The sequence below is a fragment of the Corvus cornix genome, chromosome 12 (assembly GCF_000738735.6).
Source record: "Corvus cornix cornix isolate S_Up_H32 chromosome 12, ASM73873v5, whole genome shotgun sequence".
Classification (NCBI taxonomy): domain Eukaryota; kingdom Metazoa; phylum Chordata; class Aves; order Passeriformes; family Corvidae; genus Corvus; species Corvus cornix.
In genome coordinates this window covers 14,220,308-14,246,329 of record NC_046342.1, presented here as the reverse complement: position 1 = coordinate 14,246,329, position 26,022 = coordinate 14,220,308, and the positions used below count along the sequence as shown (strand labels likewise).

The 26,022-nt window shown below is 46.2% G+C and overlaps 1 protein-coding gene and 1 long non-coding RNA gene across 2 annotated transcripts in view; one reads left to right on the top strand and one right to left on the bottom strand.

The window, feature by feature from the left end:
- Nucleotides 1-5,094: 5,094 nt before the first annotated feature.
- On the bottom strand, nt 5,095-10,751 carry LOC120410666. The gene is made up of 2 exons (XR_005602971.1): nt 10,577-10,751; nt 5,095-9,791 (listed from the first exon to the last, which is right to left on the bottom strand). It is a non-coding gene; the product is annotated as an uncharacterized LOC120410666 (long non-coding RNA).
- Nucleotides 10,354-26,022, top strand: part of ADAMTS9 (ADAM metallopeptidase with thrombospondin type 1 motif 9) — an 81,307-nt gene continuing 65,638 nt past the window's right edge. Inside the window, 4 exon segments of the mRNA XM_039559099.1 lie at nt 10,354-10,638; nt 10,745-11,133; nt 12,326-12,488; nt 24,969-25,255. Of these exon segments, the coding sequence (XP_039415033.1) occupies nt 10,545-10,638; nt 10,745-11,133; nt 12,326-12,488; nt 24,969-25,255 (933 nt within the window). The 5' untranslated portion in view covers nt 10,354-10,544.

Sequence of the window (26,022 nt, the reverse complement as noted above, 5' to 3'; positions counted from 1 at the left end):
TGAAAGAAGCTCAAGAAATGAGTGCACGCACATTGCCTATCCCTCTCCTCCTCTCTGCACTCAACATTTTTGATGCAGGAGAGTTCAGTAACGGAAGTGTAAACCTTCTGTTTACATCTATAAACAAGATAAGGTACAAATTGCTGCAATACAAACTTCCTTGCTCTGGCCCTCTGCTGACCTCAGCTATAAATGACAAGGACCCTTCTTTCTCACAGTTCCTGGAGTCTCCAATCTCTAGGACAAAGTTTAAACCAGCAAATGTGCTTGAAAAATCTTGTGTGAATTTTTCTGACGGCTGTGCTATTCACACACTGCTCAGGGCCTGGGGGCCCATGCCTGTGACATGAGGGACAGATGCAGCTGGACCTACACTTGGAGGATGCCCCAGACACCTCCAGCTGCAGGGTGAGCCTGGGCGCATTTGCACCCATTTCCCAAAATCAAGGAGCAAGCTACAAGCACTTTTGCTGAAGGGCTTGGATAGAGAAGGGCATGTTTTAAACTGACAGGAGACATCTGGGTCACTGTATCTCATGCTCAAGTCTTCTCCTGGAAGCTGTATGCTGGGTCAAATAAATTGGTTGCAAAATATCCAAGATTATGCCAAGTAAACACAAGAATAATTAGATTTAAAAGCTACTCACGCATTGTCTTATTTTTATAGATTTCAATGGGTGCAGAAAGAAGAGGTGCCAATAACACAAAAGTGGTTCTAGGCATGGGAATCCAATTCCTTGTTGACCAGGACAGGTGACACATGGCCTGAGGGAACAACACAAGGAGCGGGCTGGTGCATGAGAAAAATCTTAGGGAGTGGGGCAGAAAAGTAAAAGGGAACTTCTGTCCTTGACAGCTGTAATTGTATCTCCATGCCCTGAGAGATCTCACAGCCACTAGCAGTCACATACACACGTCATTGAGACTATGGTGGGTATTCCAAATCAGAATTGTTCATCTGGGGTTTCCACAGCCATGTCTGTTCTGTATGGTGGAAGTGGAAACTAAGCCATCATATTTGGTACCAACATCAGAACGTAGGGCAGTGCGAGGTTGAGCTTTTAAACACCAGCACTGCCTTTGAACAAGGGCGAGAGTTACAGTGGCGTTTGTGTCTCCCCAGGCAGGACTTGTGTCCCTCTCCTCCTGGAGCACCTCAGCAGAGGGGCACAAGGACATCACCTCTGGCATGGGTCACCCAACTGCAGATCCCTGGAAGATGGACTGGTGTTCAGGCATGGCCCTGTCAACTTTCCTTGTTCCTGCCCTGTCACCATTGAACACTCACCATTGGTGTGCCCTGGAGAAAGTGTGAAATGGCTCTAAGAGGGCTGGGTCAGTAGTTCTTGTGTGCTTAAGCAATGCAGAAACTCCTCTTTTTTCCCTTGTGCTGTGCAGTGTGTTGCAGAAGAGTGACTCAGGGATGGTTCTTGGTCACAACTGTTAATGATGCTGCAGAGAGGTGGTAACACTGGATGATCCTCACAAGGCTTTCAGTAGAAGTATGTCAGCTCCTGAAAAGTGCCAGCTGCTGGCCCAGAGGCCTCTTTTCTATACATAATGGTGTTCAAAAAAATTTCATGAAATTAGATACTGCTGCCCTAAACCACATGGTTTAATGTATGTATAAACAGGGCTACAAAGTTCCATTCTCACTGTTCAGAGGAGTTGATGCACAGAATCAAGCAGGATAACATGTGTTTGTTTTAATGTGCCCAGTTCTACTCATGTTTGGGGGAAGTTGCTCTTTTGGCTCTCTACGTGTTTCACAAGCTATCACAGATCTAGGAGTCTCAGCCATGGGCCAGCATCTCCCTGTCCTGCTGTTGTAGGAACACAAACATCCACTTTGTTGGTAGATGGAATGGCTCAGATTTGGACAATTTTCTGTTTTTACTATGGGCTTTGAGTTACAAAGAACCATGTGCAGGAGCCTCCTATGAAAACAGCAGAGAGAAAGAATGCTGCTGGTGTGTATGAGATTTCTCCTCCCCTGCAACAAACGCTACTCTTAGCTGGCTGGCTGGTGTGGAGTAACGCATTAACTGAGTGTGATAAGGCAGGGGAACTCCGATACTGGCCCCATTTTCAGCCCGGTGTTTGCTCTGCAGTTAGACAATGCGGTCTTGATCCCTTAGTAGGACCTGACATGTCAAAACAATGTGAATTAATTCAACAAATCTCATGCTACAGTCATTTCCAAATTGTGCTTTGTCCCTTTAAAAATTCTGAATGGAAAGGTTAGGGATATTTAAGATGATAAAACCTGGGGAGACAACATGGAAACAGCTGGCTTACAAACATGAGCCTGATTCCCATCACCAGCATTTGTTAATGTTATTTATGCTGTAATGTATATGAGAAAGTTGAAAGGTCTGAAAAAGATGACATGTATATCTCACCATCCATGCACTGTAGGGCAGGAAATTACCCCCTCAGCAGAGCTGCCACACCTCCAGACATACAAGGTGTGCTGCCCACATGCACACCTCCTTGGGTCTGCCACGCACCTCCAGGTGATGAGGAGTTCCAGCAGGGCCATGGCTCTCAGGAAGGTCCAAATGGTCCAAATACTTTAGATAATTTTGGGTAACACCTCTGGCTGGGAAAGAAATGTCATGCCCTCACACTGGGTATATGGGAGCTCTATTCCTGGTGTCATTGAATTCAGCCTGATATTGTGGGTAATAGTGCTATAATCCTTACTGCAAACTGATCACACCTGGATTTAGAAGTAAATTGCGTGTATGAAAGCACCATTGAGATTACTGACAGGCTGCTTATCCCTACTGGCATCCTTATGGCTTTTGTCCCAGTTCATCCCTCTTTGCATGCAAAACACAAAGTAAGGCTCAGTTGAAAAGTCTTGGGAATTTTGAGGGCTGACCCATGTTCTTGTGCGCTTAGAGTTGACAAAATTAGCCGCTTACTTCATTGGCTGAAAACAGATGAAAAGAAATACCTACTTGTGCTATGAATAATTCATCAGTGAAAGAAGGTGCTGCAGGATAGTATTTGGGATGAAAACTCTGTAACAGTACTCTCATGAGTCAATTTGCTGCCCATAAGGGAAGAGATTTCTGTTGGCTGTCCTCTCTTCAGGAAAAGAAACAAACTTCTCTTAACACTCTCTGCATTTGGAAACAGCCCACATTTTAAGTAATTAAAACTGATGTTGCTGACAAACATTCACCTCCAAAGAAATGGTCTACTGTAAACGTAAACTCCCAAGATCCTTCCAGGCATACCAGCATGACGGTCTCCTAAAAATTCTTCCCAAGCCATCTGGTGCCTTATCTTTGTAGCCAAGCCATACAATAACTTTAAAAGAGGATTGTTGCTCCAAGGGTTTAGTCTCAGGACTACAGATTCCCTTGGAAGTATCACAGCTCACTCTGAACCCATCAGCCAGGCAGCTCTGGCTGTGTGAATTCTCCACTACTTTCTATCACGACCCAAAATGTGCAACTGTGGTTCTCTGCGGGAGATCCCTTCCTCCTGTGGTTTGCAAAGGGAATGAAGGAGTTACAGGGAGAAGCTGGAGATTTCCAAACAGGGATTTACACTCCATTAATTCTCTCTCCAGCATCCCAGCCGAAGTGGCATGACATGAATGTGGTTAGGAAGGCTGCAGCCAATTCACATCATTCTTGTAGCTCTCCCCACACCTGCAAGGGGAATGTATGGATTCCAGGTTTGCTCCTAGACAGCCTTTGTCATCAAAAAAAAGGTATTTAGTGAGTGAGAAGGCATGAAGGCATAGAGCAGAGGTGGCTGTTGGAAACAGCTGGAAAGAAAAGACAATTTTTTTTCAGCTTCACAGATCATCCAGAATTTGCTCTCCCTTGGTTGCATCCTGCTACTTTTGTGCCTACTCTTTAACATCTCATCTAAACTCCATCTTCTAAGAAACTGAATTCTTACTGTTAAGTCCCCTATTTTGGTCGCAAAAGCAGAGCCTGACACTGAAGTTAAGTAGCAAAGCCAAAGCTCCAGGCACCTGACAGCAAAGCAGTAGTTCAGACACAAACCAGAGTGAGGGATCCTGTGTTAGATGTGCCCAGCTTCTCAGGCAGCGACAGCCATCGTGAGAACCAGCACAGGGTGTGTGGCTGAAAACAGAACTTTTTCACCACTCCTTCATCCAGGGCAAATACAGCATAGCTGGGGAGAAACCAAATCCCTTTTTGGATTTTTGACCTGTGTTTATACGCTGAATCTTCCACACTAAGCATTTCTAGTCTGTTCCTTATAAATGCTGCTTTCAGAGGAAAGGAGGAAACTGGGCGCAAAAATGTAGGATCACCTATAGGAAGAGAGCTGCTTCCTCAACATATCCTGCAAGTTGGAGACTGCAGACAAGTCTGAAGCATCACATTTAAGCAGCACCTCTTACTCATTTAGCATGGGGTGGGGGAGTGGGCAATGGCTCTAGTCTGCTGCACCTTCTGGCTGTGGTAATGATATGGTACCAGCAGTGCTACAAAGTGATGGGCTGCCATTAGATTATCTCCTCCCTCCCTGTGCCTATCTGTTCTGGGAATCCTCAGCTACCTGAGAAGAATTTTAAAACATCTTAGTTTTGGATACTGCAACTTAGGGAGCACAGACATTTTTCTAAGTTAGAAAGAAATGGGTTTTTTTTCAAGCTGTTGCATCTTGGTAAGGAAATACTGGATGTTATATATGCTTGTCAGGTGGACATTAATAAGCAAGACGTGATGCTGTAAAATAGCTCCTGGAAACAACAGAGATTCTGCACTTTTCCAAGTCAGTGGAGGTTTTGATGATGAGTTTTGACAGACACTGGATTAGGCCTAAAGTATTCTCACTCTTTGGCCATTGACAATTTTTTGAGTTTTATAACCGGCACAGACTTCCTACCACAATACAAATAACTTCCCCTGGGGAGATGTCCTTGCTTTTAGCTAGGTATCTTGTTACACCCCAAGGGAAATCAAACAGTGTAGGGAAAAAGAACTTGATATCTGTAAAGTAGCTTAGCTTTCTCCCTGCTCTAATGGATATTTGTATGTTGTTATCTCTGGAGACAATCTACTATTTGGGAAAAGAATTAAAACAACACTCCTAAAATAGAGTTTTACAGTTTAATGATCCCTGTTCTGAAATATTACATTATACACTTAGGCTGCATACAAGATAGAGAGGGAGGGTGGAACTACCATGAGGTCAGAACTCCATGACTCCATGCTCCTTGCCAAATCAACCATCTCAGCCTCCTCTTCCTAAGATGATGGTGACACCTCAGAGAGCTGTTACAATAATTCGTTTATATAATAAAAGTACATGGCTCAAGGGATAAAACTTTTTGTACCTGCATAATTTCCAACACTCCCAGGTTGCCTTTTGGTGTGGGATTACAGAACATCTGCTCCGTTTAGTCCTCCTAGTATTACTGCTAATATTTTGGCAAAGGCACCTGGAACACAGCATAGACGCATATATACATAATATCAAGTAATGAGGAGGGTATTCAGGTCCTGTTTGATTTACAGCATGTCAAACAAAAGGTAAACCAATATGTTTAGCTTGACATGGCTTAGTTTGCACAAAAATGGGAAGATTCAGAATTGTTTCTCAGCTACTTTAGGACCTGTCCCAGGTTTACCTGTAGTAAAAAGGGGGATGGGATCTATAACAGCTTATCAGGCCAAAGGAACTGCCCGACTGCACCAAGATGCAGAAGCTGGGCTACTCTGAGCATTTTCCATTTGGCAGATAAGAGGTGTAAGGAAAAGGAGCAGTGTGTGGTCAGCAGCAACGCTGGGAGCAGGGGAGGGGTGAATTGGAACCAGCAGTTTCAAGCAGAGAGCCTCAAGGGATCATTATGTCCACCCGTGCTGACCTGAAGATGAAAATCTCACACATTTGCAGCATCTACGTGGGCTGTGTTGCACAGTTTGACCCAGGACCCAGATGAAGGATGTTTGGGTATTATTTCCCTGGATAACTTCAGTGTGCGCATCTCAGTATTCAGGGGAGTGGGATGGCACCAATGGCTCTGAAGCATCCTGGCACATCATTTCACATCTCCCTCAGCCACTGGCCCTGAAATGGGGACCAGGATATGGGCCCACAGACAGCTAGGTGTGACAGCAGTGATAGCACTGCCGTGCTGGTACTGCTGGGAATGGCAGGGAGCACTTCTCACCCTCCTATAGGTCCGAGGAGCAAATCCCCAAACAACCCAGTGATTCACACCTTGATGGCAGCAGCACAATACATGGGGTAAGAAGAGAACACCAGGGAGGAAGCAGGAGTTTAAAGGGCTACAGTAGATGAGTCAAACTGTATATTTAAATCCTTTTAATGAGGACAAAAAAGAGTTGGCTTGGCACAGATAGCAAGTTTGAAAATTAAGTATACACCAAAAATTTGCAAGTCTCAGTCCCTCCAAACAAATGTGAAAGGCTTACAACAATGTAAAAGTCCAGCTTTTACACAACTGCTGAAAATGTCTTTTAAAGAGAAGCCTTTATGAGAGCTTCCAAAATGAAGAGGAAGGCAGCCCAGAGTGGTATCCTTGTTACCAGCATCAGCAGATGAATGAGAGAGGCAGGAGAGGGTGGTCAGCTGTTTGAAGGGAATGCAATCTTTCACTTTCTGACCACACAGATTAGACAGGAGGAGAAAACATTGGCTGTCTTCAGATATCTTGTGGCATTGAGGAGCAACCATCAAAGGGAAACCATCTGCCTTCTGGGATAATCATTGGGCAAGCAAGAGGAGGCAGCAGATAAAGGAAGATGATGCTTACCCAGAGCAGCTGAGCCACAAAGAACAAAGATTAGTACTGGGGATGGCCTCACCTATAGGGAAAAGGAAATGGTAACAAGGGGGAAAGCAGTGCAAAAACCTCAGGAAATCTGGGTTCCTCGAGTGTATTCTTGCAGCAGTGTGCACTGCCTTAAATTTCTTACTGAAGTTTTGCTTTTGTGATCAAGTTCTGATTTTGTAGTTTATAAAAGAGGCATTTGCAGCTCAGGTTCTGCAGTATTTATCTAGGCAAAATTCCCAGTGTTTTAAGGAGATTTTTCTATGTGTAGGTATGGGCTCTTACGACTTACTTTTGACTGGGTGAGGACTTGGAGCCAGCACAATTACCATACCGTAAGTATTAATAGATCCTTCCTAATAGGAAAGTTATTTGAATTTAAGATTGCAGCTTAGTTTCTCTAAACTCCCCATAATCTATCTATTTACACTACAGCTTTCATTCTGCACCTCCTAATCTCCAGGTGTAAAGATTCAAAATGCCACACAACATACAACTTGTACATATTGATGGAAATGGCTCTGGAAGTCATGCCATGCTGCATGGCGTGCATAAATGTATGTTTAGTGACATTGCAAAACCAGGATTTAGCCCTGAGAGCCTTCAGTCCACTCCCAACTCTGCCCCATAAAGGAGTGCCATGCGTTGGATCCCCTCTTCTAAATGATGGAGCCGTGTTTCTTGCCTTCCCTCAGGAAGGGGGTTTCAGATCAGTGGGTGGGCCTGTGAGGATGCTCCACAAAACAACCTTGCTCCATTCAGCTCAGTGCCAAAAAGGAAAGGGTCCTACCCAACCAAGTCACACGTATGTGCTGTCACTTTTCACTCCATGCCAGCTCCTGAGCTCCTTCAAACCTCACCCCAGAGCCAAATTAACTGGTTACCTTGTAGAAAACTAAGGAGAAAAAAAAATCCAAAGCTTTGATAGATTTTCCTGTGACAGTGAGCTGAACAGAAGCAAAGCAGCTCTCACCAGCACCTGGTGTGGCATCGGGGGGGATGCTGAGGCTGAGTGGTGGGATGTCTGTGAAATGGGGATGCCCTGGGGCACTCTGCAGCCCAGATAAACCAGACCTGTTCCCCAACACCATGCTGATCTGAGGACTGAAGACTGCACCCCTCTTCCCCAGGATACCAGCAGGACCAGCTCCATGTAAGCCTCCTCCCCTCCCCTCTGACTCAGCCCTAATGCTATGCTCAGCTTTTCATCTCTCCTTCCTCAGGCAACTCGGTTCACTTTTCCTCACTCCCCCTTTCCTGACCGGCTGCTCGATATTGCTCCACATTGCTCCACACGCCCAACTGGCAGCACAGGCTCCCCCTGGCACTCCTGGGAAATGTGTCCACACCCACCTTGAGTTCAAGATACAGCTTACCCTTCCTTCTCTCGCCATGATTTCTGGAGCATTATCCCAAGCCCAAGCACCGTGTATCTCTCTCTGTGAAATCTGAAAGCTTTGAGGTACATATGGACATTGCAGGAAGGCGCTGGAAGATGGTCAGGGTTCAGGGTGCTCTGCAAGCACTGCAGCTCAGAGAACAGTCCTGCTATGAGTCATTTATTTGACAAGACAAAGAATCAGGGTGAGAAAACACACCTAAAAGAAAGTCTTGGCTGCTATGCAGTGATGGTATGATGTATGGTATTTTGTTGATCCAGCAGCCCAAAGACCTTGGTGGCTTTTCCAACTCCATCGGGACACAAAAGGTGTGGGATGGATGGGGATTCCACAATCGTTCATACTGACACAGGAAAGGCCATACTTTTAGAAAAGTTTGGGTTTGCTCCTCTTCTGAGGATCTCTTTCTCAATGTGTGTGGATGAGCAATCAGCTGCAAGGACAGGACAATGTTACTATGCAGGCCCTTTGCAGCACTGTAAGCAAATCTGGTTCAGGTTCATTCATCAACAAGGTGAGCACATGGCGATACAACCTTGTTTGTTTTTAGGAAGGCCTGCTCTTGGCAGTAGATGACACATACCAGAATGGGCGTGTCAGTGCACCTACACACTCACAGGGAAGCAGGGAGACAACTGCTCCCCAGAAGCGGGCAGCCATCAGGCAGCCACAGCTATGCTCACACCAGCCCTAAGGATGGACACAGCGAGAAGAACCAACACCACTGTCAGAACTGACTGCATGCAGGGCAACTCTGTTCTGGAAGCACCCCAGCCAATATGGGTGAGTCATCTCACTGTAAGCATCCAAGACTTTAATTAAACCTGGCTTATAAACGTGGGCACAAGGCCACGCAGGGAGGTTATGTGCCATTACACCTTGTCCTAAGGGTGTCCTGACTTGGGTCTCCACAATCCTGGAGATTCCTCTGCCTCTCAGCCCTCCAACCCTGGCCAGCCAGTCACAGGGTTGAAGATGCATGGCTTTGCAGGTGATGCTTTACTTACTCTTTTTTATATTCATCATACAAAATAAATAATTGACTCGTAATAGTTGAGGTTTGTAGGACTTCACCAGTTGAAGAGTCAGAAGGTGTCATTTTGCCCAGAAGTGGATTCTGAATTGATTTTTATTTTAAAACTTTCCCTTTCTGCAGCAAATACCGATTCCGTGCTTTGTCCCAAAGTTGAGTGACAAATGTAAAGAACTTTGACATTTTCTATGGAAGTGCAAGTTGAACTTCCAAACTTCTCTTTTGCCTTGCTTACAGGAGTTAAAGGTTTAAAAAACTTTTAAACCAAGGTTTTGGGTTTTCATTTGAGGAAGGGGTAGAAGACAACGATTAATTACATTTAGCTCTAAAGGATGTCTTAAATTTTTACAGAGACCTTTCCAACTGTAAAACAAAACAAACTCAGAAAAGGATATCATCTTCCTTTTCCCTCAGGGTGCCTGAAAACTGCACAACACAAATCTAACCCTGAACAAAAGTTGCTTGAATTGCCTATTATCTTAGAAATGCAGAAAAAAACAACTGCTGTAAGAAATGTCACACAGGGGGATTGTTCAATTGCTGGTCCACTTCTTCAAGCTGCCTTGAAAAAAAAAAAAAAAAAATGGAAAACGTTAATTACGTAAGAAAACTCAACTCTCCTCCCGGTGAGTGACAAAGTGACTCTTCCCCGCTGGGAGGACCTGGCAGAGCACGCAGCTGCCAGTGCTGCTCTGCCCGGGCCACTCGGGGATTTCACAGCCTTTTGGAAGGAGCCGGCAAGGAGCGGGCGCCGGACCCGGGTGTGCGGAGCCGTAGCTCGGGCTCCCCCCGCCCGCCTAGTCCAGCCCCAGCGAGGCTTTTCTTAACCAAAACCTGCGACTTCGGCGCTCGCCGGGAATGAAAGTGACATGTTAGAAGGACTGGAATGGGGGTAAGCGGAGGAAGGGCTGCTCCTAGGGCGGGCTCTTTTCTCCTGCTTGATCTATGGAGCACGCCCCTTTTAAATTGAGTCCCGGCAGCTCTCGTCCACCAGCCCGACGGGGGGAGAGGCGGAAAGCGAGGGAGAGCAGGCAGGCGGGCGGCTCCCCCGTCCCGGCCCCGTCGGTCCCGACCCCGGCCCGTCCGCCCCCGCGCACCATGCGCGGCCCCCGGCGCCCCGCGCGCCGCCGGCCCGCCCGCCCCTAACGCCGCCCGGCTCCTGCGCCTTCCTTCGGCAGCGCTCCGGGGGCGGGGAGGGGGGACACAGGGGCGAAAGGAGAAGAGAAAAAAAAATTAAAAGAGGGAAAGGGAGGAAAAAGGAGGAGAAGAAGCGGAGGCGGGGAAAGCTTCTCCTCCGAGGACAGCGCGCAGCACCATGCAGCTGGCGCCGCTGGCGCTGGCACTCACCACGCTCTTCATCGACGGCTTGACGACAGGAGCGAGGAGGCACAAGCTGCACCCCAGGCAAGGTAAGGGGGTGCCCGAGGAGGGGCGCGGGGAGTGCTGCGCTGCCGCCCCCGGGGCCGCGGGGCTTGGCCACCTCACTCAGAGGCATGTGCGTCTGTCCCCTCGCAGCCCAGCTGCTGGAGAAGCTCAGCGAGTACGAGATCGTGACTCCTACCCGAGTGAATGAGTTCGGTGAGCCCTTCCCCACCGATGTCCACTTCAGGCGGCGCCGGCGGAGCACCAGTGCTGCCCCCGACGCCTGGACGGCGGCCGCCGCCGCCTCCCCCAAGGCGCACTACAGGCTGTCCGCCTTCGGGCAGCAGTTCCTCTTCAACCTGACGGCCAGCTCGGCCTTCATCGCCCCGCTCTTCACCGTCAGCCTCCTGGGAGAGCCAGCCGCAGACCAGCAGCGCCTCTACGCCGAGGCGGCCGACGCCGACGTGAAGCACTGCTTCTACCGGGGGCACGTCAACGCCCGCCCTCGGCTCACCGCCGTTATCAGTCTCTGCTCCGGGATGGTGAGACCCGCCGTCCCGGCCCCACCCCGCTGAAGGCCAGGGGCGGAAGCGCGGAGGAGGAGGAGCGGGGCGGGGGAGGGTGGGCAGAGCGATGAGGCCCGCCCCTTCCCCTCACCGCGACTGGTGGCTCCGACCCGCCGCGGCTGGGCGTTTCTCCCGGGCCGCTCTTTAGTCCGCTGGGTTTCGGGGTGCGGTGTTGCTGCTGCGCGGGTTTTGGGAGGAAAAATGCCACCCAGCGACACCCTGGGGGGCGATCCGCGGGCCAGACCCGGGCATGGACCCCCGCCTGCCCCCGGGGTGCCGATGAGGGCTGGCTGCGAGCTTACCACCAACGCTGGCCGCGGAGCCACCCAGCACCCGGACCAGGGGCATGTCCCCGTCCTTGGTACCCCAGCTGGGTGCCCTTCGGTGCGGGGATGTTGGCAGCGGGATGAGCAGAAGCTCCTAAAAGGGCTGACTCTTCTGTCTGTCCTGGTGTCCTTCAGTCCCACGGGGTGCCAATCCCAGGGGCTCCCCGGAGGTTTGTGCTGACTTCATTCAGTCCAGGAGTTCCTCTGAGTGTATGTGTTCACCTAGGCTCGGGCACATGTGTGTGTGGCTTCCCTCCCAGCTACTGGCCATGGATCGCAGTATGGGATGGCTGCAGAATGTTTTGTCTTGGATATTTTTTTATTTACTTGCTAAATATCTGCATTCAGAGTTGTATGCAGCTAGGAGTGTTGATGTCTTCTCATAAGCAGGGATTTCACTAGCTGGACACCTCCCTCTGGTCCTTACATGAGGTTAAAAGCCTGTCTCAGGGAGAGGTGCTTGTATGAAACCAGCACGTGATGGGATTGCACTGGGGCCTCCAGCACATGGCAGCACCATCACCCTTCAGGCAGGTTTGGCTTGGTAAACATCACTGGCATAGGGACAGGGTCTGGCAGATGTGACCCTCTCATGCTCCCTTCCTGTGGGTTAGTAATTAGCCCTCTGTAAGCTCCAGTGGGATGGCTGCAGGGAGCAGTGCAGCCCAGGATGGGTGCAAGCAGCGTGACCAAAGCTGTAGCTTCAGCCGGTGCCTTCACAGGGGTTGCCACAGAACTGAGCACACCTCCCATGTTAACCGCTCACTTTGTGGGGTAGTGCTGCTAGGTGGTTTGTCATCGTGCAAAGCTGACCTCCTGTTCCTCTTTCTGGTCCCTCTCAGCTAGGCACATTCAAGTCTGATGATGGGGACTATTTTGTAGAGCCGCTGCTATCGCTTGAGGAACAGGAGTATGAAGAAGAGCACAATAAACCACATCTTGTCTACCGACACCGGACACCTCCAACCAACTCTTCAGGGGACAGGCAGACTTGCAATACTCCAGGTACTCATTTTGTTACTGCCTTGGATGACTTGATACTTGTGCTATTTGCAGTTAAAAGGCAAAGTTGAGTGGGAAATAAGGGATGTGGAGTTGAGGGACTCCTCTAGAAATGGTGCTGTGGGTGCTAGGACTGGGCTTGTGGCAGTGATGCTGAGCTGGAGAGATGTGGTGCACCCGTGCTTTCTAGGAATTTGTTATAAGAAAGTTGCGGTCAGATAAATGTTGCAGTTTCCCTTTGATTCCTGCTGTAAAGCTGGCAAGAGAGCTTTTGGTCTGTCTTGCCTTAAGTATCCTATGAGCCCTTAAACTAGTTTTCTGTTCTCTCCTACATGTAATTCCCAACCATCCTAATCTGATATACTCTCTGTCTGGTACTCTGTCCTTTAAATGACATCCTTCTGTCTTGGTATTGCTGTGCTCCTTCCCTCCCCAAATCTGGCTGTAAGTTGCAATGTCTTACTTCTTTCTAGTGGAAATGAGGAGGTCCTAACACCAACCCTGACAGTTCTTCCCTTATTAATCACTTCTCCGTGGTTAATTTTCAAAGACTTTTTTTTCTTCATGGCCCTTTCTCCAGCAGCACCATCTCCCTGACTTCTTCATTCCCTCTCTCTAGTCCTTGCTTATATGAAAGAGCACAAGCCTTTTTATCTCCCCCTTCATGTGCCTTGATGAGCAGTAGCCTTGCTCCTACTGTCCCTATTATCTACAGTGGCCTCCTGCTGCTCTCTGCTTCCTTGACTTCCTGATGTTCACAACTAATCCTCTCCTTTGGCAGCAAATACCTAAATTTTCTCAGAAGAAGCTTATTCCTTCGGTCTCCTGTTTCACCTGCTATTTTGCCCTCCTCCTTTGGCCTGCAGCTAGATCTACAGGAGCTTTAAAGCCTAAACAGAGTAGACCTTGACTGGGTTCCCTTGTGGGCTGCAAGCTGGTCATATGCTGCAAAGTAGGTGGAGTTGCTCAGGGAGTAAAGGTACCACTGGAGGAGAAGTGTGGTGCCCAAATTAGGCTGCACTTAGCACGCATGACTTGTTTGGCACCCATGACTGTGGGTCGTGGCTGTGCTCTTGAGCTGTCAGTCTGCTCAGCTTGCACTGATCATGCTAAGTCCAGAGATGCTCTGATGCTCTGTGACCAGCCAGAGCAACACATGTTTCTTCTAGAAGACATGTGGATCCATGTCCACATGCAAACGTATGTGCCGAGGGTACAATGGCACCTCTCACAAGGCTGTCGTTGTTTGTTCTTCCAAGGGTTGCTGCTGGAATATGCCATTCTGGTTTCTCTCTTCCAGCTGTTTCTGCTCCCTTCTTTGAGATCAGATGCAGGAGACTCAGAACAGTTGGAAAGAAACATGGAATCTGGCACATTGCATCAGTAACCCTTGGAGGAATGGAGCAGCAGATCACAGGACTCATTAAATCAAAGGTAGCTGGGAGGGCTGTGAATTTTGCTTGTGGACTTGACTCTGTGCTGCTGTAACAGACTGCTGTATTTCACCCCACTGTATCGGAGTTCCCATTTAGGATATTATTCTTCTGTATTATAGTTCACAAGAATAATACTTCATCTGTGATTTTACCAATGTGGTGTATATCTCTTCCTCCTTTGTTCCAATATGCTTTGCTTCTTGCTTGTCCTTGTTTTCTTGCCCTTCTCAGTTGCTTCATGTAGTGGAGGGAGGAGTTCTCACCTCTCAAATACAAGCTTAAGTGTTCCAGGTATGCATGAGAGTCTTATTTGTCCTCCTGTCTTCTTTCCCTCCATCTCTCCCTCTTTATCATCTCTTCTTTTTGTCATTGTCCAAGCTTTTGAAAGGGAATGATGCTATGGTCGTACGTGTATGATGAACAAGTCTTGGTTATTTCATTCAAGGAGCAAGTTCAGAGCCACTTGGGCAGTGCTGAACCTTGGCATCCTACCTGAGGTTATGTCTGGTGAGAGAAGGTGTCTCACATGTCTTTGCAGTAGAGGTGAGCAGGCAAAATCTAGCAGCACTCAACTGTTTTAGACAAGGTGTATCTCTCACTCCTGCCAGAGAAGAATGGTTTCATGAGAGTTTGGGAGTTAGTCATAGTTGTAGGGTGTTGTGTGAATCCAGTCTTTTTTAAGAAGAACATGTGAAATGGTGCATTTGCATTGCAGGCTTCTGACAGGAGTGGAAATTTGGTCAAAGAGGAAATTCATGTAAGGGAAATCTAAAGTACCCACCCTGCGGTGAGCAAGGGACCCCATGTTACCAGGCAGTGGTGCTATTAAGAATGACTTTCTGATAGTCATCTTCCTGGAAATGATTAATAAGCAACTTACTGATGTGCCCTTGCCATAATGATGTAATTTTAGGCTTGAGATATTCCGGAAAGTTTCCCTTGTGAATTGACTAACAGACTGAGTAAAAGCTTTCATTTGCAGCCGTCTCCGTGGTCTTACTTTTAGTTTTCAGCATCCTCAGGTCAGCTTAAAAAAACAGATATTTGCTTTTGTTAAGTTTTAATTAACCGTTTCTGATAACAGTTTTAGGTACTCTGACATAAAAGATACTCTGCAGGTGTTCTGGGAAAAGATCTTTTTCCTCTCAACGCTAATGGATATCAAATGGGAGCTGTGCTCTGCAGATGAACTTTCATAGCACAGCACAGGGGTCTCTGGCAATGCATTTCAGCCGTCTGGCATGCAGCTCAGCCGCCGCAAGAAAAACTTTGGCTAGAGTTTTCCTTGGGGTAACAGGTTAATGTAGTTTCAGTTGTAGGAAATGGTGCACTTCCCTCTCCTTCTTTTCTTTTAGTTAGTGCCATGAATCAGTTTTGTCATCTGGCCAGGGATCTGGCAGAATAATTAGTTGTGTTTTACTGAATAGCCCTGACGGATGAGGACTTGGCCAGGCTGACAGCATGATGTCACTATAGGTGCAGCACCACTACCACCCATCGCTTCAGGATAGCAAGTTCTTCCGATCCCAATTATTAAATATCCGCTTTTTTGAGGTGGAGGAGGAAGAGAAAAGAAATTTCAATCCTAAAAAAAGAAAAAAAGGAAGTGGCTCATTGCAAGGCTGGAGAGCGAAGCTTTCCTGCGCCCCACGGAGGAACAATCTGACTCCAGTGATAACGGCGCAGAGCTGCATCCTGTGTCCCTGTGCTAGCCGCCTTCATGAGGCCAGCAGCACCTCCCCAAGCCCCCATCCAGTGGGACCTTCTGCCAGGAGCAGACCTGTGAGCCCTTTCCATGTGAAACCCTCAAGGTTTGGTCTTACAGAGAGATGTCCAGCTCCAGTTGCCAATAGGACACTGCCTTTGGTCATCACTTAAATAAACCACTTCAGGCCACCTCTTGCTCTGGGTCTTATGTCCATTTCTGCTGCTTCTCCTTTCTATCATATTTCCCACGTTTTTAGTCACTGATGTACGTGTATATGTATTTGTATGTATATTTTGGTTGTTGACTTCTCTGGAGCTCTTCTCTCCCAGTTTTGTTGGGGTCTGTGATAGCTTTAGCCTTTTACTGAACCTTCCCAATCATTCTGCCTGTTGGCCACTCCTTGTTCTGAGACAGATGTGGCCTCCACCTGCCTGGTGGCACTGAGCCACAATTCCCCTGTATCTGTGAGTATAACTGCAAGTATTGTGCCCTTTTGCCACTCCACTTCTGTTGCCTGCCCAGCTCTTGCTCCAAACTTAGCAAATTCCATGCACCTTTTACTGTGACTCTAATGCAGGACTCCTGACTAAACTTCTTGGGGCAGCTCCTTCTTTGTACCCACTGCCTTCATTTGGCTGATATGTGCTTCCAATTTCCATCCTAGCTTCATTAGTTAAATACCTCTTTGTTCTTGTCTCATTTTTCATAATTCTTTTATATTCAAGAGCCACCTGGGGCTGAGATGAATAAACCAAGGACTGAATATGTAGTGAGTGTGAGCTGCTCCCATGACTTGCTGCTGGTCAGCTGTGCCCATCCCAAGGCTGGCATTGGACCTGGGCTCTGGGGCTGCGTGTGAGGATCTTGCACAAAGTCCTCACTCCTTAATGAGAGCATTTAAAGCAGGAATATCCACCATGGGCAAAACTCCTCATGCAGAAGCAGCAATAACACTCTGATGGTGCCAAACCAGTAGGAAGACAATTAGAGCTGTTTCTGTTTCTGGAGGGGAGCCAAGGGGCTGTAGCCAGCAAAGAGGCCTTCCAGCAGTTCGTGTTGAGATGGTGAGGTTTTGGGAGCAGGCTCAGATGAGGGCAGGACAGAGCAGGTCTTACCTGCACCACACTGGCTGTGCCCCCACCCACTGCTGGCAGAGGTGGGAAAGCCCAGTGACTTACCTGCTGAGGCTGCTTTCCAAAATCCACCAAGTATTATCAGCACAGATGGCTGTGGGACACAACCTGCATGCTTAGCACATCCCAGTACCTGCCAGAAATGGATGCAAAAGGGTCTCAAATTTGCAGCTGGTATTTCGTTGGGTCTTACAGCAGTTTGATTACTGGAGAGTACATGTGTGGCCAGGCATAGCAGCTCCACAGAGGGAAGCCCTGTGTGGTCCAGATGAAGAGGAGAGAAGCTCTGTGTGTAAGTTGTGCTGAGAAGGGTCCTGTGAAAAGCAAAGGAGAAGCCAGCAGCATGAACCAAGTTTTGCCGCTGAGCTAGCATGACACAGGCATACTCAGTACTATGTCACTGATTTTTCACTTGCATTAATGAGTAATTTGTAATAGATTACCCTTTCATAGTAACTGTAACAACCTTTCCCACTGAACGTGACACTGGGGAATCACCAGAGCAGAGGAATGCTGCCCTGTGTCTTGAGCAAGCAGATGCCTGGTGCTGCCAGCTCAATGACTGTGATCTTGTTTCTGCATTATAATTAGCACCAGCCTGCTCTCCTAATGCCACCCAGCTGCATGGGAAGTCACTGGTGAACCCATGGCACAAGCAGGAGGTGGTCCTGTCACCATGTTCCCATGTGTTTGGAAGGGGTGGTCAGGTTGAGGTTGCCAGAATGTGGGTTTATTAGTGTGTTATCAGTGCCATGACCAGGGAGGAGACCTGGGGAAGGATGTATTGGGGATCTGGTACTGTAGCTAAAGTCTGACCTTCTAGTGTGGTCTTATATTGGTGCAGGGAGGGGATGAGTTTTTGCTCCTGCTCAAGCTGTGGTTCAAGGTGTGTTCACAGTGTTAGAATTGGCAATGGAGTGGAATGGGGCCAGTTATGGAAAATTTCCTGCTCCTTCTACAGACCCTTTGTGTGTGTTATGTTCTTATTTTATAGCAGTTTTGAGGCAGAAACTTTGAATTCCTTTTCCACAGAACTCAATGTTTGTACTCTTGTTGAGTGGTCCATGGTGAAATCCCAGATCCTTTGCACTTGGATTGTTGGTCTAGAGCCCTTTAGTATTTTTGCTGTTTCTTTTGGATTCTGCATTGCTTCCAACTGTGTCCCTTTTTTTGTCTTCAATTCATTCATCCAGCAGAATTTTGCATTCTATGTGTCTGGTTTCCAGGCAGGTCTTCAGGCAAATTCTGTACTGCTGAGTGTCACGTAACCTCAGGGTTGCAGGAGATCTGCAGGGAGGTTTTCTTAAGCCTTTACTTCCAGGTTGAGCAATCCTTGAGCTCTTTCAAGAGTCTGTTTAAGCTGTCAGCTTTGCTTTTGGCCTCGGGGTAAAACACTGACTTTATTCTTTTCCTCGGAAAAGTTTCTTATCTTAAAGAAGTGGATCGTAATGTTTAGTCAGATAGTAATTAATTCAGGTTTCCATCCCTCCCAGAATCAGCAAAGAAGAGACTTACATCACAAGTCCCATATGCTAATGTAATTAATTCTATTTCTGCCTCCCTGTTAAGGTAACAGCACAGTAAGAGCCAACTGGTATTTGGTCAGATGGGTCTAGGAGGTCAAGCACAAGCTTTTCCCATGCTGAGTTGGGAAAGGGATCAGTCTGTAATGTTTGAGGTATCTTGTGATGTTGGCAAGTAAAATAAGGCAGTAGACTTCAGTTAAAAAAAAATTGATCACAGTCAATGATACAGATCCCATAACTAGTTTTGGTTTAAGATTTCTCCATGTGAGTTATAAGCAAGGTACATGCATTTTGTTGTTACTCTTAGTATTGAAAATGTATCAAGCATCCATCTGGCACCCTAGAGGTATAAGACTTAAGATTGTGACTAAACAAATTATTGTTGATTGGTTATTGTTTTGCGATTTGAACATGATAAGTGGACAGAGTTAAATTATTCTCCTGGAATCAAAATGGACATACTTGCAATTTTACATCTACTTTTACCTCATTTGTGTGGACATCCACTGAAGGAGGACAGGTGGGAGAAGCAGGGGAGGATCACTTTGGTGCTTTCTGTCTGCTTCCTATGGCATATACTACTGAAAATAAACAGGCTGACTATTCTGTGACTTCTTTTCCCATGTGCCTGTAATGGCATTATCAACATCCCTGTGGCCAATTGCTGGACAATTACTTTTTTTTTTTCTAATGGGATATTTTGTCTTATCTTTTACTGAGTGTCACTATGAAGTTGTGGTGGTCTCAGTGTTGTTCTTGTTGGAATGGTACCTCATAGGTGTTACTAGACACAAGTGTGGAACACAGGTTGGTGTACTCATGATTGTTTTGCATTGGAAGTTGCCTGAAGAGCATGTGTGGGAGTCCTGTAAGGTGATCTTGAATCATTTTCTGCCACATGCTCAGCTCATGTGTTTGTATCTCCTTTCTTAAAGAGGAAATTTATTGTTTTCTTCATTAATCTACTTTCTGTCTACTGTGCAAAATTGATAGCTTTCACATACAACTTCTTACCTTAGGCAGAAAAATAATCTTTTAGGCTGGAATGCATTCTGATATTCATCACCAGGAAAGAAAACATCTAGAGTATGTGTGGTCTTTAATGTTTGCATAGTATAAACCAGAGAATGTTTTATTACTAAGGGAAGTTGATTGCTGCTCACTGCAAGTCCATGGTTCTCAGTGTTCTGGTTCAAGCAGCAAGAAGAAAGGCAGGGGTCACCCTGACAGACATCAGGGTTCAGCATCACCTTGAGCTTTGGCACCTCCAAGTCTCTACAGTCACAGACACATGTGAGTGAATTGGAGTGGAACTGTTGCATCAGTGATGCTTCATACCAGTCTGAGCTGCTTATGCCTTTATAGCTTTGCTTTCAGGCCTTAATATTTTCACATATTGCAAACACAAATTACAGGCTCTGGGCTTGACACATGGGGCTGACTTCAGCAGCAGGAGCTCCTGGACGTAGACCTGTCTGTGGATCCGAACATTGCTCCAGTTGGACATTTAGAAAACCACTTTAGTTAAATGTGTGTGCAAAGTTCAAAGCAGAGGAAGGCGAGAAAATTAACAGGCAGGTGTATCTTTGTCCTGAGGGCTTATGATCCATCCATGCAAGTATTTTTCTTAGTAGCAAAGAAAAGTTCTTTGTAGAGGCCCAAGATTTTGATCCTCCTGTAACAGTTTGGGAGGGAACTGTCCTGAGCCCAGACTGTTTCCTAACTCAAAGGGAAGTATGAACAACATGAGCAAATCAAAGCTTCCCTCCTTTATATTCCTCTAAGAGTGGCATTTGTGAAAGTGCTGATATTTTATTGCATTTTCAGTGGTTCCAACTATGAAAGTTCAATCTATGCAGTTTTGTCCAGCTCTTGCTGCTGAAGGTTGAAACCCCAGTTGATTTCAGTTGAGTGGGCTCAGATTAATTTGGAGTTGAACACTTTCTCATTTACAGGTTTGAAAAATCAAGCAAACTTTCATTTCCACTCTTAGTGCAGAATATCTTTCTCTTTGGATCCCGGCCGGCCCAGATCTTTCATTTCCCTTCCAGTGTAGCTGATTGATCTCACCTCTATCAATAAAACCTCTTTTTCCTTCCCAGCTATAGCAGCAGCTCTGGTTGCACAGTCAAGGAGCTATTCAGAGGGAAGGCAGGATTAGTCCTGCTCATAGGACTGATCATCTCAGTATGGTACAGGGCAAGGCAGGGGCTGGTCCCCCATTATGTTTTCATCCCTGGCTATTGTACGAGCTGGGCAAGAAGCTGCTGGCAGAGAAGGTGCTCTGGGTTACGCTGACTACAATAGCACCCCACAGTAACAGAGGTGAGAATTTTGCCTCATGCAAATCCATCTGAGATACATCTGTAGATGGATAGATAGATAAAACATCTTGATGTAGAATTAAGACAGACTCAGGGCTAGAAAAATCCTTTGGTCCAGCTTAGGACCTGTTTGTGGCCTAAAGAGGCGCCAGTTTCCATTCCGTTTCTTGGCAAGAAGAGGCTAAAAATGTGGTTTGATTTCAGCCAGTCTGATCTCTGCATGAAGGCAAATCCATTTTGCCTCTCCCCTCTGTTTCCCAAGTGATGGCAGATCCTTAGGCGGCTGCTGTTGTACCAGCTACAGGCAGCAAATCCAGTCAGGCAGCTATAGCTGGAGCTTGTACTGAAGCTTTTGGCCAGGGTTTGCTCCTGTGGGTTGAGGGAGACGGGTCACACACTGACTGACTGCCTGAGGGGAGCTCAGCTGAATTCTGTTTTATTGAGGTGTGCAATAAATAATTAACTTCCAAATGATAGTTTTAGTATCTGTGCAGCTGGATCAGAGCAGGGCTAGAAGTGATGTGAGCCAACCGCTGAGCGGCAAACTTCATTAAAAATTCTAGGTCACACATTCCAAAAAGTTATTATAGTAAGTTGGTTTGAAAGGATCACACTTTTTTTCTAGCAAGGAGATGTTGTTAGCTCAAGAAAGAGATTTTTTTTTTTTTTCCCTTCTCTTGCTCTCTCTCTCTCTGTGTTGTACATTTTTTTTCACTGCTATGTGCAGCTCTTATGAACTTGGAGCTGAAATGGAATTGCTTGAATTGTTACATGTCTTACTTAATTATGCAAATTGCTTTCTATTCCAAGGACTAGTTAATGTAGAAATGGAAAGGATTAGGACTGCTGGGATAAGTGATCATTCCTTCTCTTAGTTTTTGGGTTTAGTATAACAATAGCTACTATGTCAAAAGCAGATCCTAACTCTGCCCTGTCACCCTTTCATGCAGGCAAACTACTCACATAGGGCCTGAGTCTTCCCTGCCCTCTTTCTTGTGATAGATCATTACATTAACCATTAGTACATTAACCATCAGGAAACACCCATAAATCAGCTGAATGGGTTCTGGGCTGAGGCTTCTTGCCCAAGCAAAAATAAATGGCATTAGTGGGTTGATGCCATCAGGAAGCGATATCCTTTTACAGGATTGGGTGTCCTTTGGAAGTCCCACATTACAACGAAGAAACCAAACAGAAAAAGAATTAAGATAAACTTCCAGGTCTGTATAAAGACAGTGAAAACAGCATGGATTGTCTTAGTAAAGTATGCAGTAAAATTGACATTATTCTAGCCTTTATCTGCCTCTCAAATGAATATGAACGGTTGAATCAGTGCATGGGCTGGCCTGATACTTGAATTATTGAACTGTAGTTTGCATGGTTTTAAAGGGTTTGTCTACTCACTGGGGTTTGTTTTTTCTACAAAGCAGAAATAAAATGTTTTGTTTCTTAAACCCATCTAACTACTGCCGTGTGTAAGTACATGTGTTTCAGGTCATTGCAAAGATTCAGGACTTGCCAAGCAAACCATTTTTCTACCTGATTTCTGTTACTATGTTAACACAATAGAAAAAAAGAGTATCACAGCCTTTTCTGGTGTTAAGTATGGCAGTAGGAAGCTGATGCTGCAAAATTGCAGGTTTTTTGTGTAATGTGAGAGAATTTCCCTTCTGCTTGATGGAAGGGCAGCACGTTGCACCATTCAATGAGAGCACTGCTGTTGTGAGCATTGTAATGGAGCAGGATATCAACAGAATCAGGCACATACAGTTCCTGGCAGAGCCTGTGTGCAGCTCCCATTAACATGGTTAGGGTTTTATGGATGGGTTGAGAGCAGTGCACAGCCACTAGCACTTAAGTTTTTACAGGTGAGTGCACACTACCTACATGCAAGAAAGATGGATGAAGATAACAGTTCACTACGACCAAAGTCTAGGAGTGGATTTCCATGCAGTGCATCCCCATCACTGGTGCCTGGTTTTCCAGTAACTGGGCTGACAAACACCCAATATGTGACCCATCCAAATACCACGCTGCAGGTGTTGGAGTGACTTTGTGTGTGGAAATGATTTGGTTATTTTTGAAGGGATGATGTGTCTGACTTCATTTGTGTGCTGGATGGGGAAAGAACACTGATACTGTACCAACACTTGGCAGCATTAGGTTCATGACTGGATTTGATGATCTTAAGTGTATTTTCCAACCTAAATGATTCTGGGATTGTGTGACCCTGTGCCAAATCTCTGCAACAAAAAGGAAAGTCGTTTTTCCTCTGTGCTGGGCATACCTGGCTGTGTTGGGCTCTGATTCCCCTCCATGTTCAGGGGCAGATCAGAGCTCTCAGAAGGAGACATGGCATTTCATATGGTACTCTCTGGGTTTTGGGTGGGTTTGTGTGGGTTTTTTTTAGCATGTGACACCAGCTGCCAGATTTCAGTGCAAGCCCAGTGAATATCAGTTAATTTCTTTTATACACCTCCTGTGTGATAGGTGTCTTCAAAGAATCCTCGGCAATTCCCTCTTCTTTTGCCATCTAACTTCCCTCTGCCTGGATGGTTGGAAGAGAAGGCACCTGAACCTCATGGTCCCACATGGGGCCCTGCAGAGCTCTGCCTTTGCTCTGCAGCCTTGTCTTCAGCCTCGCTCAAGCCCTGTTGAGCATTGCCCCATCCTTAACACATTTTTCCTTGAGCACCTGCTCCTTTTGGAAGTTAGTTATTTTAAAGGGGAATTTGAGTGGCGGGCTGAGGGTACAGAGAGGAGAGGAGCTGGCTGAAGGGCTGGGGCTAGCACTTTCTCCTCAGTCTGGTCCTCTCCTCACCTTTAAGTTATTTGTATGCATAGTTGGCTCCCCAAGCTGATTGGCACTGAGTGAGTTGGGATAATGTCATGGTTGCCCACGAAGCGGTGCCAGCATGAGAGCACAACCTTGCCAACACAAGGGCATTGATTAGAGCAGAGGAACTAGGGCAATCCAATTATAACCACAAATGCCATTGGCTTTCTCGAATTCTTACTCAAATAACCGCAGACTCTCTGCTGTATTAAGGTGGTCTGGACTATATCAAGAAAGGGGAATTTATAGGACTTAGGTAGTGCAGAGTAGACAGGATTTAATTCTTAACTACTCTATTGCCTGTTTACACATAGGGCAAATGGATAGTATTTTTCAGATGGGTAGAAGCTGTCTGATACCTTTTGCCTTCCAAGATATTGCAGAACGTATTTCTTTTTTTGGAAATTATTGCAAATATTCCTAAAAGGAAAGTACACAGGAAAAATAACTAAGAAGTTTCATATCATTTCAGTCTTGTTTGAGCATTGAATATTCCTTTGTCCCCTAATATTATGCTTCCTCTAACCTACTCAATGGGTCAGATAAGGAAATGTGATATTTTTCACTACCATGACAAAATTAAACTAAAGCTACAAAGACCATGAGGGCTGTAGCCTGGAGTCATAGATGAGTAGTTCAGATCTGTCTTTATATTAAATGCAGAAGTGAACAGTCTTTCGTGGATGAATCACATTCAATTAGCTACTTCCTATGATGAACTGATTAAAAATTAAGTGGCATCAAATAAGACTGATTTTGCTCTTACATTCAAATAATGCTATAATTACATACTAATCAGATGGTAAATCTTAATTGTACACGTTCCATATGTTTTATATGCCTGTTCTCCCTCTTCACTTTGTCGTCTTTGTGTCAGCATGGAGTGTATTTTCAGGCTGCTTTTATGTTTGGCCTAATTGAATATCAAAAGCAGTATATGTGAAACTTCCTGAATTCTATTCTTTTGCCAGTGGCAGCTGTGCTATTAGATGACCTTTACCATTCCTGTAGCACAGAATAATAAAGGGAGGGGGGGAGACTGAAGCCCAGCCGTTTTATTGTTAGAGACAGAAATAAATCATATATAATTGCTTTGCTATGAAGGCCAAATCCTGCTGTCCTTCATGCCCGAGTTAGAAATACAGGATTTGGACCTTTGTTTCCTGTGGTTTCCTGGCCACCTTGGACGTGCCCAGAATCCTCACACTGCTGCTGCAAGTGGCTAATTACCATTGCAGGGCTCCATCCCTTGTGCACGGGCCAGGAGCTGGTTCTGCTGCAGGGAATGTCCACCTCTTAAGTGCTACTGGCCTCCCCAAGATAGCTTTAAAAATGAAGCCTTAGATGTTGGATTACATGGTGGGCTTCCACAGAGTGCTTCTGTTTCAGTTCCCTGCTTATTTAGAGCAAGCCCACACAACTTTGTTGAGGTAATAAGTATTTTGACTTAACATACACATGGTATTAATTTTATTCACTCCAGAATGTACTTTATGGTTTTTTCTGCCTTTTGTCCATAGATCATGACCACAGTCACAAAAAGAACAAGCGGAAACACTGGAGAAGGCAGTGGGCAGAGAGCAGCATATTATCTGACGTGGAGATGTTGAAACATAGCCTGGAAGTGAATGCTTTTTCTGGGGACAGCAACAAGGCAGGGACCATCGGTGAAAAGAAGAGCCACAAGCGAACTAAGCGGTTCTTGTCCTACCCACGTTTTGTGGAGGTGATGGTGGTGGCTGACAGCAGAATGGTCGCCTACCACGGAGCCAACCTACAGCACTATGTCTTAACCCTGATGTCAATAGTGAGTGTTCAACCAGGGCAAGTAGATTCACACACTAATCATTTTCTAGTGGTCACAGAGCCCCTCTCTGCTGCGTTCATATGCAGCATCACTTTGCCTTGCCTAGGCATGGAAATAATGCTGGGGTTACATTAAAAATTGGTAAAACTTGGCTGGAAAATGCTGGCTAGAGTCTTCTTTCCCAGACCCCTCAGGCTTCCTGGTTTTTCTCACACCTCTCTCTTCCAGCTTTCTGAACATCAGACCCCATGAGCAGTATCACTGGTTGTTTAGTCCCCATGCTGTACTCCTCTTATTGTTTAAGCCCACGTGAAATAACAGCTGAGTTAAAAAGGTACTTTGAACTGATGCTGATAGGTTATGCAGTTGCCTGACTTCATTGCTGTTGCAAGAAGGAGCCTGTGGTCACCTTGATCCTTAGCATATTTCTCAAGTTGGCTTTCCAGGCTGAGGACAAGCACTTTAGTAGCTGCAGGTACTAAGATGCAGTAGTGCAGTCTCCAGACAGGCAGTTCTGTAGATTCACAGTGACTGGAAGGGAGTATCCAGCATATTTGTGTCTCTGGAGGGATGTTCATCCTGTTGAAGGACAGAAGTACAATGAATATGTGGTCTGAAACTGTCCATGTCAAAATCAGGCACTTGGAAGACTTAAGTTGCTTTTGACAGTCTTGGTTGGTGGTCTTTATGTCTCAGAGCAGAATGATCCTTTAATTTGGTAAAATGTGTGCTAAAGCAAAAGGAAATGTTGGGTTTCTGTGATACCA